The 22,341-nt window shown below is 46.6% G+C and overlaps 1 protein-coding gene across 1 annotated transcript in view; it reads left to right on the plus strand.

Moving 5' to 3' along the window:
- LOC140740942 (hydrocephalus-inducing protein-like) overlaps positions 1-22,341 on the plus strand; it is a 421,292-nt gene that overhangs the window by 320,400 nt on the left and 78,551 nt on the right. The window contains exon 13 of the mRNA XM_073070583.1: positions 491-558. Within this exon, the coding sequence (XP_072926684.1) occupies positions 491-558 (68 nt within the window). The remainder of the gene's footprint in view (positions 1-490; positions 559-22,341) is intronic.

Consider the following 22,341-nt stretch of genomic DNA (forward strand, 5'->3'; position numbering starts at 1 on the left):
GAAGATGAATTCCCTGGACTTTCTGTAACAGACCAGGAAGAGAAAGAACCTTTACATAATACAAAGCAAAAGTCAACCTGCTGGTTAATTCTACTTCAGGGTTTAAGGCCTGGGATTGCACTGTTGATTTAAAGTTCTTGAGGGTTGTTTGGTGATTGTGTAGGAACTTGAGTTAGTTTCTCATTTCACATTTTATATGCATTCAATATGCCCTCTGAATTAGTTTCTGAGAGTAATCTCACAGGGAACTTGCTGTTAAAATGTTGACATTTTTTTCAGATGGAATTTTTTCTGCTGTCTGTTATTGCCCAGGTTGTTTTACTGCACTGTTGACGCATTCACCTTACATTTATTCATTATCATTGAAACTTGCTGAGTGTAGGAACTGTGACTGCTAAGAATTCATCTCTAAATGACCTCCTTGCAGATGCATTGTTAATTGTTAACCCCACTGCTGCTGAAAACACTAGTAACTGCATGCTCTCTACAGGGGACGTGTCATTGGACCAACATTTAATTTCAACGTGCCTTCACTGAACTTTGGGGAGATTTCCTATGGTGAGTCTTTAATAAGCTAAAGTCCCACAGTAGGGATTAGAAGGAAAGATGTGGAAGAGGAAATCTTTTGCATTGTTTACTCACAGGATGTGAAGTTATTTCTCTTCTAGCATTTTTAAATTTATACTTAGTAAAATGATTAGCTGTCAGTTCATTTGGATATGGCCCAAGTGCTGAGAGAGAGCTGCTGAAGTGGGTCAATTGTTCACAGACTTTAATGCGAACTGTATTTTTAAGGGGAAAACAATAAATGTTAGGCCAAACTGGGCTATTAACTAAAACTCTCAAATGGAAAACTCGATGCCAACACTGCAGTTGAAAGGAATATCTAAATATAGAAACAGAAAACCTACAGCACAATACAGGCCCTTTGGCCCACAAAGCTGTGCCGAACATGTCCCTACCTTAGAACTACCTAGGCTTTACCCATAGCCCTCTAATTTTCTAAGCTCCATGTAGCCATCCAGGAGTCTCTTAAAAGATCCTATCATTTCCACCTCTGCCGCCGGCAGCCCATTCCACACACTCACCACTCTCTGCGTAAAAAACTTACCCCTGACATCTCCTCTGTACCTACTTTCAAGCATCTTAAAACTATGCCCTCTCATGCTAGCCATTTCAGCCCTGGGGAAAAGCCTCCGACTATCCACACGATCAATGTCTCTCATTATCTTGTACACCTCTATCAAATCACCTCTCATCCTCCGTCGCTCCAAGGAGAAAATGCCAAGTTCACTCAACCTATTCTGATAAGGCATGTTCCCCAGTCCAGGTAACATCCTTGTAAATCTCCTCTGCACCCTTTCTATGGTTTCCATGTCATATAAAGTGAATACCGCTAGACCTCAGTGTCAGTTGAATTGACAGTCCACTATTCTCAGGCAAGGTCTACTGCAAGTAGACAACCTACCGTTGCTGTGCTTTGCTCAAGTCTTCACAAGCACTACAATGAAAAGGGAGATAAATACAGCCATAATGAAATTATAATTATCTGACATGTGCATATCCATGCGTGCAATTGCCAAATCTGCTGCGCAGCTGAGCACTAAATTTTACCCAAAATATTTCCCTTTCTTGTTGAGCTGGTTGTAGTGTGCTCATTGACTTTGTGGGAGGATATGTAAATAAAGAAATCTGCAATGGGCACCTTGAAACCCTATATTTCCCTTAATGAGTTTTATATTGATGTAAAACCCACCACACAGTGAGGCTGTTACTAGCTTGGACCAGCCGAGTTCAAGCATCGTAGTCTGACTGAAATATCTTGTGACATATTAGACAGCATCCATTTGTATTCAAATTTATGGTCATTCAATGGGCTCAGCAATTAATGATACCTATTTTATGTAAAGGTGATTGATTATTTTATCTATTGTTACTGATACGTTACCTGTGTGAGCTTTAAATTGCTGTTCTGCATTAGAAGCAATACTGTCATTTTTTTTTAAGTTGGACAAATGGATGCATTAAAAGAGGTGTTATAAAATCAATTTAGAACAGTTGTGGATGACCATGATACCCTTGTAATTAAGATCCATTCAAGAAGGAAAAAAAACCTTTTTCTCTTATTCAATTTGTGTGCATAAATAGGAATGGTGTTCACTTGAGTACAATAAATATTTTGGAGCTCTTTATTGATCAAGTGATCACCCCATTGATACCCCTTCAAGTTTAGTGAGGAAAAATTATCTGGAAGTCCCCAAAACATAATTATTATGACTTCTCTCAGTTCTCAGCATTCTATTTCAAATATATTTCCCAAGAGTTCATGTTCAGATATTTAGCTTCAGTGGTCATGGCTCCTCCATTGAACAAGGTCTCCATTTCTTTGTTCCACTTGGATAGATGACAACATAATGGTATGAACAATGAGTTTTTTTTTTTAAATTTGAGGTAACCCACTTCCTCCTGTTAATTTCCCTCTCCTACCAGTCCAACTAGGTTTCATATCCTTTTGTTCACCTTTCCCATTTTCATCTACCTATTAACCACACATCTATTCATCTGGGTTTCTTCTCTCCTGGCCTGCCCTTCCTGGTTCCATCTTCCCATCATGCGATTCCACATATCACTTTCCTGCATCTAACTCTGCCTTATTTCCCCCTTCTCTTATATCTACCCACCAGCCCCTGTATCCACACTTCCTCTCTCATCTGCTTCCATGTGACCATCATTCCATCCTCTTCTGGTTCTACCTATCACCTAGCAACCATGCTTTGCCCCTTTTTACTGGTAATCTTCCCTCAGTGCTAAAGCATGGTTTCGGTGCTGCTCAACCCACTGAGTTTGTTTCTTTTTTGCTCCAGATTCCAGTGTGTACTTGCATCTCTATTCTGTTGTTGATGGTCATAAGGCAGGCATGGTGGTATCTGGTACAGGTACAAGAACTTGTGCTGAGATGTTTCCAGAGACATGTATTGATATTTGGATCTAATGGGAAGAATAAATAAATGTAATGGAACATGCCCAATGATGAGGTGCAGTGCATGGAAGATTGGTTTAAGGCCTAGTGAACCTTTGGTAGTTATGATAGAAACATAGAAAATAGGTCCAGATATAGGCCATTCGGTCCTTCGAGCCTGCACCACCATTCAGTATGATCATGGCAGATCATCCAACTCAGAACCCTGTACCTGCTTTCTCTCCATACCCCGATCCCTTTAGCCACAAGGGCCATATCTAACTTCCTCTTAAATATAGCCAATGAACTGGCCTGAACTGTTTCCTGTGGCAGAGAATTCCACAGATTCACCACTCTGTGTGAAGAAGTTTCTCCTCATCTCAGTCCTAAAAGGCTTCCCCTTTAGCCTTAAACTGTGACCCCTCGTTCTGGACTTCCCCAACATCGGAAATAATCTTCCTGCATCTAGCCTGTCCAGTCCCTTTAGAATTTTATACGTTTCAACAAGATCCCCCCCTCAATCTTCTAAATTCCAGTGAGTATAAGCCTAGTCGATCCACTCTTTCTTCAGATGAAAGTCCTGCCATCCCAGGAATCAATTTGGTGAACCTTCTCTGTACTCCCTCTATGGCAAGAATGTCTTTCCTCAGATTAGGGGACCAGAACTGCACTCAATATTCTAGGTGCAATCTCACCAAGGCCTTGTACAACTGCAGTAGAACCTCCCTGCTCCTGTACTCAAATCCTTTTGCTATGAATGCCAACATACCATTTGACTTTTTCCACTGCATGCCCACCTTCAATGACTGGTGTACAATGACACCCAGGTCTCGTTACATCTCCCCTTTTCCTAATCGGCCACCGTTCAGATAATCTGTTTTCCTGTTCTTGCAACCAGTGGATAACCTCACATTTATCCACATTAAATTGCATCTGCCATGAATTTGCCCACTCACCTAACCTATCCAAGTCACCCTGCATCCTCTTAGCATCCTCCTCACAGCTAACACCGCCGCCCAGCTTCGTGTCATCCGCAAACTTGGAGATGCTGCATTTAATTCCCTCGTCTAAATCATTAATATATTGTAAACAACTGGGATCTCAGCACTGAGCCTTGCAGTACCCCACTAGTCACTGCCTGCCATTCTGAAAAGGTCCTATTCACTCCCACTCTTTGCTTCCTGTTTGACAACCAATTCTCTATCCACATCAAAACCATACCCCCAATACCGTGTGCTTTAAATTTGCACACTAATCTCCAGTGTGGGACTTCGTCAAAAGACTTTTGAAAATCTAAATATACCACATCCACTGGCTCTCCCCTATCCACTCTACTAGTTACATCTTCAAAAAAATTCTATAAGATTCGTCAGACATGATTTTCCTTTCACAAATCCACGCTGACTTTGTCCGATGATTTCACCTCTTTCCAAATATGCTGTTATCACATCTTTGATAACCGACTCCAGCATTTTCCCCACCACCGATGTCAGACTAACCAATCTATAATTCCCCGGTTTCTCTCATCCTCCTTTTTTAAAAAGTGGGGTTACATTCGCCACCCTCCAATCCTCAGGAACTAATCCAGAATCTAAAGAGTATTGAAAAATTATCACTAATGCATCCACTATTTCTTGGGCTCCTTCCTTAAGCACTCTGGGATGCAGACCATCTGGCCCTGGGGATTTATCTGCCTTTAATCCCTTCAATTTACCTAACACCACTTCCCTACTAACATGCATTTCCCTCAGTTCCTCCATCTCACTAGACCCTCGGTCCCTTACAATTTCCGGAAGATTATTTATGTCCTCCTTAGAGAAGACAGAACCAAAGTAGATATTCAATTGGTCTGCCATGTCTGTGTTCCCTATGATCAATTCACCTGCTTCTGACTGTAAAGGACCTACATTTGTCTTGACCAATCTTTTTCTTTTCACGTATCTATAAAAGCTTTTACCGTCAGTTTATGTTCCCTGCCAGCTTTCTCTCATAATCTTTTTTCCTTTTCCTAATTAAGCCCTTTGTCCTCTGCTGGTCTCTGAATTTCTCCCAGTCCTCAGGTGTGCTGCTTTTTTTTTGTTAATTTATATGTTTCTTCTTTGGACTTGATATTATCCCTAATTTCCCTTGTCAGCCACGGGTGCACTACCTTCCCTGGTTTATTCTTTTGCCAAACTGGGATGAACAATTGTTGTAGTTCATCCATGCGATCTTTAAATGCTTGCCATTGCATATCCACCATCAACCCTAAGTATCATTTGCCAGTCTATCTTAGCTAATTCACGTCTCATACCTTCTTGTTTCTGAATTTAACTATGTCACTCTCCATCTTAATAAAGAATTCCACCATATTATGGTCACTCTTACCCAAGGGGCCTCGCACGACAAGATTGCTAACTAACCCTTCCTCATTGCTCAATACCCAGTCGAGAATGGCCTGCTCTCTAGTTGGTTCAGAAAACCACCCTGCATACATTCCAAGAAATCCTCTTCCTCAGCACCCTTACCAATTTGGTTCACCCAATCTATATGTAGATTGAAGTCACCATTATAACTACTGTTCCTTTATTGTATGCATTTCTAATTTCTTGTTTAATGCCATCCCCAACCTCACTACTACTGTTAGGTGGCCTGTACACAACTCCCACCAGCGATTTCTGCCCCTTAGTATTATGCAGCTCTACCCATATCGATTCCACATCCTCCAGGCTAATATCCTTCCTTTCTATTGCGTTAATCTCCTCTAACCAGCAATGCTACTCCACCTCCTTTTCTTTCCTGTCTATCCCTCCTGAATATTGAATATCCCTGGATGTTGAGCTCCCATCCTTGGTCACCCTGGAGCCATGTCTCTGTGATCCCAACTATATCATTCATTAATAACTATCTGCACATTCAATTCATCCACCTTGTTACGAATGCTCCTCACTTTGACACACAAAGCTTTCAGGCTTGTTTTTACAACACTCTTAAGCCCTTATACAATTATTTTGAAAAGTGGCCCTTTTTGCCCTGGATTTGCCCACCTGCCACTTTTCCTTTTCACCTTACTACTTTTTGCTTCTACCCTCATTTCACACCCCTCTGCCTCTCTGCACTTGTTCCCATCCCCCTGCCACATTAGTTTAAAGCCTCCTGAACAGCAGTAGCAAACACTCCCCCTAGGACATTGATTCCAGTCCAGCCCAGGTGCAGACCGTCCTGTTTATACTGGTCCCACCTCCCCCAGAACTGGTTCCAATGCCCCAGAAATTTGAATCCTTCCCACTTGCATCATCTTTCAAGCCACGTATTCATCTGAAATATCCTCCTATTTCTACTCTGACTAGCACTTGGCACTGGTAGTAATCCAGAGATTATTACCTTTGTGGTCCTACTTTTTAGTTTATCTCCTAACTCCCTAAATTCACCTTGAAGGACCTCATCCCATTTTTTTTTACCTATATTGTTGGCACCTATGTGCACCACGACCACTGGCTATTCACCCTCCCATTCCAGAATGTCCTGCAGCCGCTCAGAGACATCCTTGACCCTTGCACCAGGGAGGCAACATACCATCCTGGAGTCTCTTTTGCAGCTGCAGAAACACCTATCTATTCCCCTTACAATCAAATCCCCTATCACTATAGCTCTCCCACTCCTTTTCCTTCCCTCCTGTGCCACAGAGCCACCCATGGTGCAATGAACTCAGCTGCTGCTGCCTTCCCCTGATGAGACATCTCCCCCAACAGTATCCAAAACCATATATGTTTAGGAGGGAGATGTCCTCAGGGGACTCCTGCACTACCTGCCTACTGCTACGCTGTCTAGTGGCCACCCCTTCCCTTTCTGCCTGTGTAGCCTTTACCTGCTGTGTGGCCAACTCACTGAACATGCTATTCACAACTTTCTCAGCATCACAGATGCTCTAGTATGAATCCAATCACAGCTCCAGACACTCAATGCGGTCTGCCAGAAGCTGCAGTTGGACACACTTCCTGGGACACTGGAAGTATCCCTGATTTCCCATATGCTGCAGGATGAACAAACCACAGGGCCAATCTCAGCTGTCATGACCTACCCAATACTTGCCTCAACTTTTGAAACTTTCTCCTTTGAATGGAGCTTACCCAGCCTTACCTCACTTGGAGTGACACTCATCCTCAGCTTCTCAAGTAAAAGCCTCAAATCTCCACCCACCACTTTCCACAGGCTGCTCTGCTTGAGGTATCCCTCTATTTATTTGTTTGAGCTTTTCAAACTACTTGGTCACCTGACCTCGATTGCCCAATCAGCTGCTTTCTGCTGAGTCTGAGCTATTCAAATTTTGTTTGTCTAATCAATGGCTTTCTGCTGGGCTATTCAAATCTTGATTGACTTGATTGCACAGTCCAACTGCCAACTGATGAGGTGCAGTGCATGGAATATTGGTTCAGGGCCTAGCGAACCTTTGGTAGTTATGATGAGGTGCAGTGCATGGAATATTGGTTCAGGGCCTAGCGAACGGTTGGTAGTTATGATGAGGTGCAGTGCATGGAATATTGGTTCAGGGCCTAGCGAACGGTTGGTAGTTATGATGAGGTGCAGTGCATGGAATATTTGTTCAGGGCCTAGCGAACCTTTGGTAGTTTTGATGAGGTGCAGTGCATGGAATATTTGTTCAGGGCCTAGCGAACCGTTGGTAGTTTTGATGAGGTGCAGTGCATGGAATATTTGTTCAGGGCCTAGCGAACCATTGGTAGTTATGATGAGGTGCAGTGCATGGAATATTTGTTCAGGGCCTAGCGAACCGTTGGTAGTTATGATGAGGTGCAGTGCATGGAAAATTGGTTCAGGGCCTAGCGAACCGTTGGTAGTTATGATGAGGTGCAGTGCATGGAATATTTGTTCAGGGTCTAGCGAACCTTTGGTAGTTATGATGAGGTGCAGTGCATGGAATATTGGTTCAGGGCCTAGCGAACGGTTGGTAGTTATGATGAGGTGCAGTGCATGGAATATTGGTTCAGGGCCTAGCGAACGGTTGGTAGTTATGATGAGGTGCAGTGCATGGAATATTTGTTCAGGGCCTAGCGAACCTTTGGTAGTTTTGATGAGGTGCAGTGCATGGAATATTTGTTCAGGGCCTAGCGAACCGTTGGTAGTTATGATGAGGTGCAGTGCATGGAATATTTGTTCAGGGCCTAGCGAACCGTTGGTAGTTATGATGAGGTGCAGTGCATGGAATATTTGTTCAGGGTCTAGCGAACCTTTGGTAGTTATGATGAGGTGCAGTGCATGGAATATTGGTTCAGGGCCTAGCGAACGGTTGGTAGTTATGATGAGGTGCAGTGCATGGAATATTGGTTCAGGGCCTAGCGAACCTTTGGTAGTTATGATGAGGTGCAGTGCATGGAATATTTGTTCAGGGCCTAGCGAACCTTTGGTAGTTTTGATGAGGTGCAGTGCATGGAATATTTGTTCAGGGCCTAGCGAACCGTTGGTAGTTTTGATGAGGTGCAGTGCATGGAATATTTGTTCAGGGCCTAGCGAACCGTTGGTAGTTATGATGAGGTGCAGTGCATGGAATATTTGTTCAGGGCCTAGCGAACCGTTGGTAGTTATGATGAGGTGCAGTGCATGGAAAATTGGTTCAGGGCCTAGCGAACCGTTGGTAGTTATGATGAGGTGCAGTGCATGGAATATTTGTTCAAGGTCTAGCGAACCGTTGGTAGTTATGATGAGGTGCAGTGCATGGAATATTGGTTCAGGGCCTAGCGAACGGTTGGTAGTTATGATGAGGTGCAGTGCATGGAATATTGGTTCAGGGCCTAGCGAACGGTTGGTAGTTATGATGAGGTGCAGTGCATGGAATATTTGTTCAGGGCCTAGTGAACCTTTAGCAGTTAGGCCAGAAGAAGGACAGCAAATCTGTTAGAGGTAGGAAGCTGAGGCAGTGTTGAGTCCGAATGTAAAAGTTAGAACAGCCACCCAGTAATGTTGTTACTTCTCCAGAAAGATTGTATCAGTTCAAGAATCTGGGTCACCACTACCTTCTGAAGGACATAAAGGATAGGTGATAAAGGTTGGCTTGACCAGGAAAGGCCACTTCCTAAAGAATGAATAACAAAGAGTGTCTTGTGATTGATGCGTGTGGATTCCTCACTCCTGGGAGAGAGGGAGGTCATACTGAGACATAGTCACAAGCCAAAGTTTTGACCGTTTAATAGACTGTTCCATAATCCACTGGAATGAGGCTTGTCTGACATACTTTTCAGCCATTAGTTGTGTCTTAATGTGGTGTGAGGAGGGAAATGGGGGCATGTGGGAAGAACATCCAGGTCATCGTTAGGTTATGACAGTGTTCCATTTCTGTGAACTGTTCACACCCGAGCAGTCCACACATCAGAAATGCAGATGTGAACCACGTTCCCATGTGGCAGAAGGAGCCCGCAACTCCTCATAGCCGGCAAATGTATTTTTCTGGGCTCCCACACACGTGCTCTGTATGTGTCTGTAAGGAGGGGAAGAACTGTATGTTTCTTTTGCTCTGTCTAACTTGTCAGTTGATCAATATAAAGTACAACAAACCTCCTGTTTATGAAAACTGCTACAGTTCTTCTGACAGCCTTTGTTAATGTCCTCACCTCCTCCAACTGAGTCTATAAGATCATAAGACCGTAAGATATAGGAGCCGAATTAGGGCTTTTAATCTATTGAGTCTCCTCTGTCATTCCATCATGGCTAATTTATTAACCTCATTCTCCTGCTTTATTTTTATATTTATTTAGTGCATGAGTTCTCAGTCTTTTTATGCCATGCGTCCCTACCACTAACAGAGTGGTCTGTGGACTCCAGGTCAGGAGTCCCCAGTTTACAGATGCTGCACAGAACAGGCCTTTCTGGCACAACGAGCTGCACCATCCAGAAACCAACCTATTTAGCCCTGGCCTAACTCACAGTGACCAATTAACCTACTAACTGGTACATATTTGGACCGTGGGAGGATACTGGAGCACGGGATCAACTGCCAACACTGAAGTCGGTCAGGCGGTTAAGGTACCCGGTATAGAATTTGGTTCCTCAACTTCAAATGAGGCCATTCCCTGAGTAATGGAGGCACCGAAACGTGTTTCGTCTTCTCCGCCTGCGCCATATCCCCCTTCTCCACTGCATACCAGACAGTGCCAAGGCCCGGGTCATCTCACTGAGCAGCTACCACTTACCTCGGACTTAATTCCGTCAGCTGCTTGGTCTTCAGAGTGGTCAGGTCACAGTAAACTGGAGGCAGAGCATCGTCAGAAGCCCCCATTGGGTCCACTGTGCAATCCGGCCTCTCCTTTTCCTCAGCCTTCACGGTGATAGCAAACTGGCACATGGCCTTCACCCCAGGGGCAGGAACGCTCTCCCACTCCTCGTCCCTCTCCAGTTCTTCAGTCCCGTCGGGACAAAGTGTCTGCATCGACATTCCGGCTCCCTGGCCGGTACTTCAGGCTGAAATCATATATCGACAATGCCACCAACCACCGATGGCCTGTAGCATCCAGTTTCTCCGAGGTCAGGATGTAAGTGAGCGGGTTGTTGTCCGTCCACACCTCAAACTTGGCTCCGTAGAGATAATCACTTAGCTTATCCGCCACTGCCCACTTCAACGCCAGGAACTCCAACTTGTGGGTGGAATAGTTTCTCTCGGAGTGCGACAAACTCCGGCTGACAAACGCTACTGGCCTCAACCTGGCACCCTGATCCTGATACAAGACAGCCCCTAATCCCTCTCGGCTGGCATCGGTGTGTTGTACATAGGGCAATCGGGGTCCGCAATAGACAGCACCGGTGCCTGGGTCAGCAACTCCTTCAGCGACTGAAAAGCCTCCTCACATTTTGCATCTCATCTCTGTCCGAAGGGCTCCAACTGGTTGAGATATTCTCCAACCTCCTGTCCCCCTTTTCCCTTTCCCTTCTTCCCCAAGGGAGGGTAACCACACAGAAGCTGGTGCAAGAGGTGACTCACTTTAGTGTAACCCTTCATGAATCTCCAATAATAACCACAGAACCCCAAGAATGAGTGCAAAGTGCTCACAGTCTGGGGCCTCGGCCACGTGGTCACCGCTTCTATCTTACCTGGGTCTGTAGCTAATTCATCCCGTGAGATTATGTGCCCAATATAGCTAACAGACATCTTGCAGAACTGGCACTTGTCCAGGGAGAGTTTTAATCCTTTCTTCTTCAGTCAGCTGAGCACCTTCAGTAGCCTCGCTTTGTGTTCTTCCAAGGTGGATCCAAATACACCTTCAAGCAAATTCATATCCTCCACCATCTTCTCCATGACCCTCTGGAAGGTGGCAGGGGCTCCCGATATGCCCTGGGGCATCCTTTGGAACTGGAAAAATCCCAGAGGGCATATAAATGCCGTCTTCTCTTTGTCGGCCTCACTCATCGGGATCTGGTAATATCTACTCCTCAAGTCCAGCACACTGAACCACTTCTCCCCAGTCAGACAGGCCAGTGCGCCTTCGATCCTCGGGACCATATGCTGGTCAGGGGCGGTGTACCAGTTCAGGGTCCTATAGCCCACACACATGCGGACCTTTCCGTTCTTCTTCCGGGCCATTACTATTGGAGATGCATAAGGGCTTTGGGATTCAGAGATGATCCCAGCTTCTTTCAACTTATGCAAGTGCTGCCGCACATCTTCCATATCTGCAGGGGCCAGTCGCCGCGACCACTCTCTAAACGTGGTGTCCTCAGTCACCCGGATGGTGTGACGAGTGCTCTTGGAGCAACCGACATCAAACTCGCCAAGGGAAAAAAATCTTTCAGCTCCAACATCTTCTCCACCAGCCTTTGGTTCCAACCCGGCGGCACAGGAGAGTCCCCAAAGTTAAAGGCCTCAGTGGTCAGCTTTCCTCTGTTGTTCAATAGACCCCCCCAGTGGGCCTCATGGGGACGCTAGACATTACCGTCACTCGGAACAAATGCATCCCTTGCTTAAAGGTGATTTCTCTCTTCGTAGTGTTCTGGACAACCACCATCATCCTGCTGGCCTGTGCAACTGAAGGCCTCTGCACTTTGGGCCTCACCAGCACCCCAGCCAGAAATTGCGACCCCCCCTGCTGGTCTTCCGGGGTGTCCACTAAAAGAGCCTCGCCATCAAGCACTGGGAAATCTAGGGGTTCCCATCACTATTGCTACATCCCCAGTCCTTATTACCTTAGGCTTCGACTGGGTGCACCTCACAGTTCCTCGTTTAAATTCAGTATCCGGCCCAGGGCGGCTCCGCACTTCCTCAAATGTAGCTGGAAGCACTGGGTGCCCGGCCAGGGTCCTCAAGAAGTTCTCACCCGCTCTCTCCTTACAGGCCCCCATGAGCCTCCGCACCACAGGGGTGTTGGTCCCCACCGAATGGAAGCACCGCCCACCTCAACCGAATCCGGACAAACCAGAGCTAGCATCTCCAGAACTTCAGACACTCCCACATCGGCTTCTGAAAACTCCAGTCTCACTGACACATACCCGTCATACGCCCCAAATCTCCAACGCACTGAATGGGGTCAAGGGCAAATGCTTTAAATACTGGCTGTAAAATGAATGGTGTCGAGTATGGCTTTAGCGGAGATTCCCTCTATCCATAGCGACACGCTGGAGTGGGGTCCCACTAATCCTTCCGGAATTGGGTCTTCTGCTTTCAAGGGCCCGTTGGTACATTGCTGGGAATGACACCAGGCCGTTCACTCACTGGATCTCCTCTATGTTTTCTGACACCTCTCCCTGCATGAATACCTGGGGACTCGCCCTCCGAGGGGCTCCCTGCTGCTCACAACCCTGCCGGAAGTGGGTCTCTTCCCCACAGTTATAGCACACTGTCTGCTGCTCACACTCTCTCCGAAAGTGCCCTTCTTTCCCACAGTTATAGCACACGCTACCGGCCACCCCTCTTCTCGCGAACCCACCCCCACTCGTAGCCCTCTGCGTTGTCTGTCCCTTGTGGGGGGGGGCTCCCTACCGACCTCTGAGTTCTCAGCTCACCCACCACCTCCTTTATCAATTTCGGAGTGGAGTCGGCTCCGATCACTTCCCCACCAGGGGCTACACCTGAGGACTGCACCCTACTGACAGAGTCCTTCCGTGGCCTCATTGTGTTTTCATCCCCCCTCAACACGCACGCATTGCTCACTGGCACCCCCACAGCCGCCCACCATCGCTGAAATGCGGCTGTCGCCATCACAACTGTACTTTAAGCAAAGAGGTCACATAGCATCCACAGAATTCAATCACCCAACGAGCGCCCACAAATGTAACACTCAGCACTATCAGCTCACATTCGTCTAGGGTGAAACCACCGTCAGCCCACCAAACCCTGTCTCACGTTTGCATAGATGCTGTGTAATGCACAAGCCCACAACGTCAAATATCAGACAGTACACAACGTATGAGTAAATGATGACACTTTATAAATCTTACTGTGACTATGTGGTTAGTAGGGAAACTGATATACAGGTAAAAGGCGCCACACTTATCAGAGTTAATCAGTTTGTGCACAATTGTTGGAGCTCAAGGGAAACGTCTTCTCTCCACCATTCGATCTCTTCCAAACTCCTCGACCCTCGGACTGGGACCAACCATGGTGGTCTACCAAAGAGCTTCCCGCACGTCCTTCCTCTTTGCCTCTCCTCACCGATCTCCCGCCACTCACTCAGGTTCCCACACATACAGACAGAATAACATGACTCCCATTGGTTAGTTCCCCATTATCTATAATTATAACCCAAACACTTCAGCTCCAAAGAACATTACCTCATCAGTTAACATTACAGAGAAGCCATTTCACTATTAGCAGTTAACAGTTAATATTACTGAGAACCCTACATGTGTTACTGCACAACGCCCAATCTAGGGTGGCCTTTCCCTGAGTAGTCTCAAACACAAGCTGCTCTGAAAAACCATCTCATAGGCATTCAACAATTTCCCTCTCTTGAGTTCTGACACAAGCCTGATTTTCTGAATCCCCTTGATATTGAAGCACCCATTACAATTGTGTCATTACCCTTTTTAAATACCTTTTCCAGCTCCCTTTGCAATCTCAACGTTACACCTTGGCTACTATTTGGAGGCCTATATACGATTCTCATAATTCCCATAATGGTTTCTTGCACTTCCTTAACTCCACCCACAAAGATTCATCATTCCCTGACCCTATGTCACCCCTTTCTAAAGGTGTAATTTCATCTCATCTTCTGATGCTCATTCATCTGACCCGGGTGCAGGGTTGGACCGCTCTGAGCGCTGATCTGATCTGAAGAGCTGGAAAGCGGCTTCGGGTTGGACGATGGAATCTGGGCCCTGAGAGAGTTGCTGGGCGGTGTGATTTAGGCCCGGAGCCTTTTGCAGCAACATTACCTGGGTCCTAGTGTGAGGCATAATCTGATGTTTAGACAAGCCCAGATCGGAGGCCATTTTGCTCTCTCTCCACAATCTTCACTCCTCTCTCCAGAGCACTGGAGCCTTTCACTGTTCTGTCTTTGGGTCAATTTAAACACTGGCCGAGCCTATTTCGCTCGTTCTCTGTGATGGTCACTTCCATGGCGTTGAGGCCGTTGCTCTGCTCCATGCTCGATAATATGATGAACTGGTGAGTGAGGCCTTGGGCCTTCTCTGGCTGCTCCAGGGTTCGGATCTGAGGACTCAGTTCTGGTTTGGAATGTTCTTGTTTGCTTCAATTGTTTGCAAGATTTGTATTTTTCTTCTTTCTCTTGTGCATCATGGTCATTTATTTTCATTTTTATTCTTTTTTTTAAATGGGTTCTTTCGGGTTTCTTGCTTTGTGGCTACCCGTGAGCGATCAGATCTCAAGGTTGTATAATTTATATAGTCCTTGATAATGAATCCTGATACTCGAATTGTGGTCTGACTAATGCCTTATAAAGCCAATGTGTCTCCCCTTTTATTTCCTGCCTTTAACTGCATTACATTCCAAAAAAGTTTATCCAACTACAGTTTCAAATACAACAGTTTCTTTTTCCCAGTTATCAGAACCCAGCACATGTATTTGCATCTCCTTCTCAATTGTTTTTGATAACTTCCTGGTCCCCTGAAAAGCATACTTGTGATTTATATGCCATTTGTTACCGGCAGTGTGGAGCGAGTAGATCAAAGAAGTCATGCAGGGCTGCAGAAGAAAGTGTCTGTTCATGCCTGTGATATTGCTTACCCAAAGTGGAAAATATTTTAACCACCAAATGACTAGTTTACTGAGGCATAATGAAGAGTAGAAAGACAGATCTTCGGACACAACGGACTGCAGCTGTTCAAATCTGGAATTACACAAACTACTGGAGCAATTCAGTGGGGTGAGCAGCATCCCTTTAGAGTACAAGACATAAAAAATACCACAAGTTACAATAAATAACTAAGTAGTGCAAAGGGCAGTGTTCATGAGATCACAGACTGCTCAGGAATCTGATGGCAGAGGGCAAGAAGCTGTTCCTAAAACCGTCTTAGTCTTCAGATTCCAGTTCCTCCTCCTCGATGGTAGTGTTGCCCTCAGGTTAGTCTAAGGGAAGCCTGCCGCACTTGTGAAATCCCATTTGTGTGGATGCTGTGTGCTGTTTTTCCGGTACAAATCAGTACCACGTAATAACAAACAGTACACCATATGCAATTAAACAATTGAGCTTTATAATTCTTAATTTGACTAGAGGGTTAGTAAAGAAAACAAAAAAGAAAAGGGCCCATTTTAATGAAACAGTCTAACGTGCACGGTTTTCCCGTCCGTTAGTCCTCCATCGATTTCCCCCAGGCGTCATCATCTCCTGACCCCATTCCATGTCCATTCAGTCCTGCAGTCTACAAACTCTCTGTTCTGGCATCTTTTCCAGAGGGGAGAGGACCCTGGACTTGATGTATGCTAACGTTAAGGATGCTTACAGCTCCTCTTCCCTCCCCCCACTGGGAAGGTCAGATCACAACCTGGTGCATCTCAAACCCTGCTACGAGCCTCTGGTGAAGAGTAAACCTGCAACCTCGAGGACAGTGAGGAAATGGTCGGGGGAGGCTTATGAGGCACTCCAGGGTTGTTTTGAGGCGACAGACTGGCAGTCACTCTGTGAGCCACATGGAGAGGACATTGATGGGCTCATAGAGTGCATCACTGGTTACATCAACTTCTGTGTGGACTGCAATGTTCCGGCAAGAACTGTCCTTTGTTATTCAAATAACAAGCCATGGGTACCAAAGGACATTAAGGGCATCCTGAACACTAAAAAGAGGGTGTTTAGAGATGGAAATAGGGAGGAGCTGAGGACAATACAGAGGGACCTGAAAGCCAAGATCAGGGAGGCTAAAGACAGGTATAGGAGGAAACTTGAGTGCAAACTCCAGCAGAACAACATGAGAGAGGTCTGGAGTGGGATGAGGACCATCACTGGGTTCCGGCAAACCAGTGTTACGAACCCCGTAACTGGGTGTCTTACCAGCAAAGATAGGAGTGTCCGTTGGAGTCTGATGATACTATTCTTAACAGTATTTATTAGTAAAAATACACAAAAATAGTATCAATGCAAATATACAGATAATATACGTCATCAATACTAAACCTAAAAGTGCGGGTATAATAATAATCAATAAGAAATAAGCTCTATTGTTGTCTAGGGGATAATGAATTGTCCGATGGAAATATAAAGTTCAGTTCAGTTCATACAGGCTGCAGTAGTTGTTGTTCACTGTGTTGCAATTGTTGGAGAGAGAGAGAGAGAGTAACTTGCCGACTTTCCTTTTACGATCTTGATCCATCTCCGTCCTTTAGCTAGACCGTTCCGTGGTGGACTCATCACCCAGGCAAGGGTGGACACACACACAAGCCCCCACCGATCTCGTAGTGTCTCTCCTGGTGCATCTGAGGGGTGTTCCCCAGACCCTACTTTTATCCCCACTCACTGGGTCTCAGGTGTCAATCAGGTTGGGATGATGCAATCCCTCAACCAGACCACTCTGGTTGCCCCCTGAGGGGTTTCAATGAATAGAACAGTACTCAATACACAATTCCTTCTCCAAGAGACAATAGCAGTAATCTCTCTCTTTGTCAATAGGAGACATTCCACCTTTGTGTATCCCTGCGTTGTCTCTCTCTCATTACTGACATGCTGTGTATCTCTCTCATTTCCTGGGTATCAGACCCGAAATAATAGCGATTTTGCGATTCTCAATAAAAGGAGGGGGGGGGGCATTGGCGATTCTGTATCCTTCTGCCCATCAGAGTTGCTCCTCATTCGTAACACCAGCAACAGAGGAGCTAAAGGCAGTGTGGACAGGGCCAACGAACTTAACCTGTTCTTCAATAGATTTAATACTGTGGCCTCTGCCCATCCCCCACATGATTCGTCTGTTGTTGACCCCCAGCCAACACATACTCCACTCTCCCCTCCTACCCCTCCTCACAGCCCCAACCCTGCTCTCGTGACTACACCCCTCCCCCACCTGAAACCACCATGGTGGGCTTCACAGCTGAACAGGTGAGAAGACAGCTGAAACGTCTCCACCCAAGCAAGGCTGCAGGCCCGGATGGTGTCAGCCCCAGGGTGCTCAAAGCCTGTGCCCCCCAGCTATGTGGAGTACTTCACCATGTCTTCAACCTGAGCCTGAGTCTCCAGAGGGTTCCTGTGATGTGGAAGACGTCCTGACTCGTTCCTGTACCGAAGATGTTCTTCCCCAGTAGTTCCAATGACTACAGACCAGTGGCATTGACCTCCCACATCATGAAGACCCTGGAGAGACTTGTTCTAGAGCAGCTCCGGCCTATGATTAGGCCACACTTAGATCCCCTCCAGTTCGCCTATCAGCCCCGACTAGGAGTTGAGGATGCCATCGTCTACCTGCTGAACCGTGTCTACGCCCACCTGGACAAGCCGGCGAGCACTGTGAGGGTCATGTTTTTTGACTTCTCCAGTGCATTCAACACCATCCGCCCTGCTCTGCTGGGTGAGAAGCTGACAGTGATGCAGGTGGATGCTTCCCTGGTGTCATGGATTATTGATTACCTGACTGGCAGACCACAGTACGTGCGCTTGCAACACTGTGTGTCAGACAGAGTGGTCAGCAGCACTGGGGCTCCACAGGGGACTGTCCTGTCTCCCTTTCACTTCACCATCTACACCTCGGACTTCAACTACAACATAGAGTCTTGCCATCTTCAGAAGTTTTCTGATGACTTTGCCATAGTTGGATGCATCAACAAGGGAGATGAGGCTGAGTACAGAGCTACGGTGGGAAACTTTGTCACATGGTGTGAGCAGAATCATCTGCAGCTTAATGTGAAAAAGACTAAGGAGCTGGTGGCGGACCTGAGAAGGGCTAAGGCACCGGTGACCCCTGTTTCCATCCAAGGGGTCAGTGTGGACATTGTGGAGGATTACAAATACCTGGGGATATGAATGGACAATAAACTGGACTGGTCAAAGAACACTGAGGCTGTCTACAAGAAGGGTCAGAGCCGTCTCTATTTCCTGAGGAGACAGAGGTCCTTTAACATCTGCCGGACGATGCTGAGGATGTTCTACGAGTCTGAGGTGGCCAGTGCTATCATGTTTGCTGTTGTGTGCTGGGGCAGCAGGCTGAGGGTAGCAGACACCAACAGAATCAACAAACTCATTCGTAAGGCCAGTGATGTTGTGGGGGTAGAACTGGACTCTCTGACGGTGGTGTCTGAAAAGAGGATGCTGTCCAAGTTGCATGCCATCTTGGACAATGACTCCCATCCACTCCATAATGCACTGGTTAGGCACAGGAGTACATTCAGCCAGAGCCTCATTCCACTGAGATGTAACACTGAGCGTCATAGGAAGTCATTCCTACCTGTGGCCATCAAACTTTACAACTCCTCCCTCGGAGTGTCAGACACCCTGATCCAATAGGCTGGTCCTGGACTTATTTCCACTTGGCATGATTAAGTTATTATCATTTTATTTTTTATGGTTTTATATTGCTATATTTCTTCACTATTCTTGGTTGGTGCAGCTGTAACAAAACCCAATTTCCCTTGGGATCAATAAAGTATGTCTGTCTGTCTGTCTGTCTGTCTCTGCATCCTCCGCCGAACAAAAGTCTGCGAATCCCTCGCTCTCGGGCACACAAGAAAGAAAAACACTCCCTTCATTGGACGCCACACATTCCAAAGCCCCCCGTTATCTCTAGTCAAAACCCAAACACTACTGCTGCAGAGAAGCCATTACACTAGCAGTGAAACCTCTCCCCCCACCAAATTTAATTATGTCCTCATGACTTTGAGATAATTTGCCAACCGTTTCTGCAGAACACAAAGTCCAATCCAGGTGTAAAATGCAGTGACATAGCTCCGCAAAGCAGTAGGGGCCACACTCTATCCCCCCGGTGGTACATCCTCCATATCCTCTTCATGTTCCGACACTACTGGGCATACTTCTGATCTACCTGGCAAGGCCTCCCCTGGCCTATCACTCGTGCTCATCTACAGCTCAGACCGTTCTGTCCCTTGGCTGAGCTCCACTTCATGTTCTTCCAGAGTGGACCCACACACTATGAGGACATCCAGATACCTCATGCAAGTTCATAAACCCCACCGTCTTCTCCATTACCTGCTGGAAGGTGGCAGGGGCTCCCACTATGCCCTGGAGCATCCTTTCAAACTGGAAGAATCTCAGTGGACATATATCAGAATCAGGCTTATTATCACCGGCATGTGACATGAAATTTGTTAACTTAACAGCAACAGTTCAATGCAGTACATAATCTAGCAGAGAAAAAAAATAAAGTGAATAATAATAAACAAGTAAATCAATTACATATATTGAATAGATTAAAAAATGTACAGAAACAGAAATACTGTATATTAAAAATAAAGTGAGGTTGTGTCCAAGGTTTCAAAGTCCATTTAGGAATCGGATGGCAGAGGGGAAGAAACTGTTCCTGAATTGCTGAGTGTGTGCCTTCAGGATTCTGTATCTCCTACCTGATGGTAACAATGAAAAAAGGGCATGCACCAGGTGCTAGAGGTGTTTAATAACGGACACTGCCTTTCTGAGACACCGCTCCCTGAAGATGTCCTGGGTACTTTGTAGGCTAGTGCCCAAGATGGAGCTGACTAGATTTACAACCTTATGCAGCTTCTTTCAGTCCTGTGCAATAGCCCCCCCATACCAGACAGTGACGCAGCCTGTCAGAATGCTCTCCATGGTACAACTATAGAAGTTTTTGAGTGTGTTTGTTGACATCCCAAATCTCTAAACTCCTGATAAAGTATAGCCGTTGTCTTGCCTTCTTTATAACTACATCGATATGTTGCGACCAGGTTAGTTTCTCAGAGATCTTGACACTGAGGAACTTGAATCTGCTCACTCTCCACTTGTCATAATGGGGGGTGTTGAGACTGGACCCAAATGCAGGACACAGACACTGAAGTACTAGGAACAGGAAGGGACAAAACTAAAGGACGGGACAGGTCGCAGACTAGGCTAGGGAAGCAGGACCAGGACGAGGGACTGGGAACAAGGAGCCTGGGTCTGGACTCTGAGCCCGAGACTGCACAAGGACTCAGAACCTGGGTCATGACTTGGGCTTGGACCCCAAAGCAGGCGAAGACATGATGAGGCCTGGGTCTTGAGGCTTGAGGCTGGGGGCTTGAAGGCAGAGTAGGAACTGTACATCAACATAGAGCCGGGACTTATCCTTCAACAAGCTGGGACTCCTCTTTAATAAGACACTAACATGAGACTGGGTAGTACATAGACATAGAGCTGGGACTTATCCTTCAACAAGCTGGGACTCAACTTCCACTCCACACCAAGGTGGGGCAGGTCCATCTGTTGGGTAACAGCAGAATGGCCTGACTTACCCGACGGAGGCAAAGACAAGACAAGACAGATTCCCCCCACAGGGCAACAGCAGAACAGCCAGACTTACCCCATGGGGCAAAGACAGGAAGAGACAAACACCAAAGAACGACAGACAGTTCCACCTCTGCATCGGGGTTGTTCCGAGTTGCAGGTACGGCCAGCAACCTTGGCTGGCTACGGAAACAACCAGATCCCTACCTAGCTCAGAGTTGCTGATGGCCACCCAGCAGGCCTGGGAAACGGCTGAATCCATACCGCAATAACAGCTCCGACTACTGGCAGCAAGGCTCCCAGAAGCAATGGTTCTCCAATGCGGCCTAAAGATGGCAAGTGGCCATTCTAGCCTTCCACCAGCCATTTGCTCCCAAGGAATCTTGAGAGGACAACCCCCAACCACACTCAATCCCAGGGCCACTTATATCCCCAGCCACAAGATGAGCATCAGGTGCTTATGGTTAAGTCCTACCGAAACAAGGGGCAGCCGGAGGACCCGGAGTGAGTCCGGAGTCCACGGACTAGACCGTGAACTGGAATGTGGACTTCGGACCGGATCATGACACCACTATGAGGATTGGTATGCGCTCCTTTGTCGTACCCTCATGAAGTCCACAATCAGCTCTTTCTTGCTGATGTTGAGTGCCAGGTTGTTGCTGCGGCACCACTCCACTAGTTGGTATATCTCACTCTTGTACCACCCCTCGTCACTACCTGAGATTCTACCAACAATGGTGGTATTGTCAGCAAATTTATAGAGGGTATTTGTGCTATGCCTAACCACACAGTCATGTGTATATAGAGAGTAGAGCAGTGGGCTAAGTACACAACCCTGAGGTGAGGCGGTGTTGATCGTCAGCAAGGAGGATATGTTATCACTAATCCACACAGATTGTGGTCTTCCGGTTAGGAAGTCGAGGATCTAGTTGCAGAGGGAGTTACAGAGACCCAGATTCTGCAACTTCTCAATCAGGATTGTGGGAATGATGGTATTAAATGCTGAGCCATCTCTTTGCCACTTTCTCTTTGACAGCCTCACTTATGGGGATCTGGTAATATCCACTCCTCAAGTCCAGCACACTGAACCACTTCATACTACTCAGACAGGCCAATGCGTCTTTGATCCTCGGGACTGTATACTGGTCAGGGATGGTGTGCCTGTTCAGAGTCCTATAGTCCACACACATCCGTACCTTCCCATTCTTCTTTCGGGCCACAACTATTCAGGACTCGGTGATGATACCAGCTTCCTACGACTTACACAAATGCTGCCAAACATCTTCACCTCTGCAGGAGCCAGTTGCTGTGACCTCTCTCTGAATGGGGTGTCCTTGGTCACCTGAATAGTGTGATGCTTGCTCTTGGAACAACCTGCATCAAACTCTTCAGTGGAAAAGACATCTTCCAGCATCAAAAACTTGTCTACCAACCTCCTTTTCCAACCTGCAGGCACTGGGGAGTCCCTAAAGTTGAATGACTCAGCGGTCAACTTCCTCCTTTTTCCACTAGTTTCTCTCTGGCTTGGCTCACCAGGGACATTACTATCGCTGGGAAAAGATGTGCCAAAGGTAT

The sequence above is a fragment of the Hemitrygon akajei genome, chromosome 17 (genome assembly GCF_048418815.1).
Source record: "Hemitrygon akajei chromosome 17, sHemAka1.3, whole genome shotgun sequence".
Classification (NCBI taxonomy): Eukaryota; Metazoa; Chordata; class Chondrichthyes; order Myliobatiformes; family Dasyatidae; genus Hemitrygon; species Hemitrygon akajei.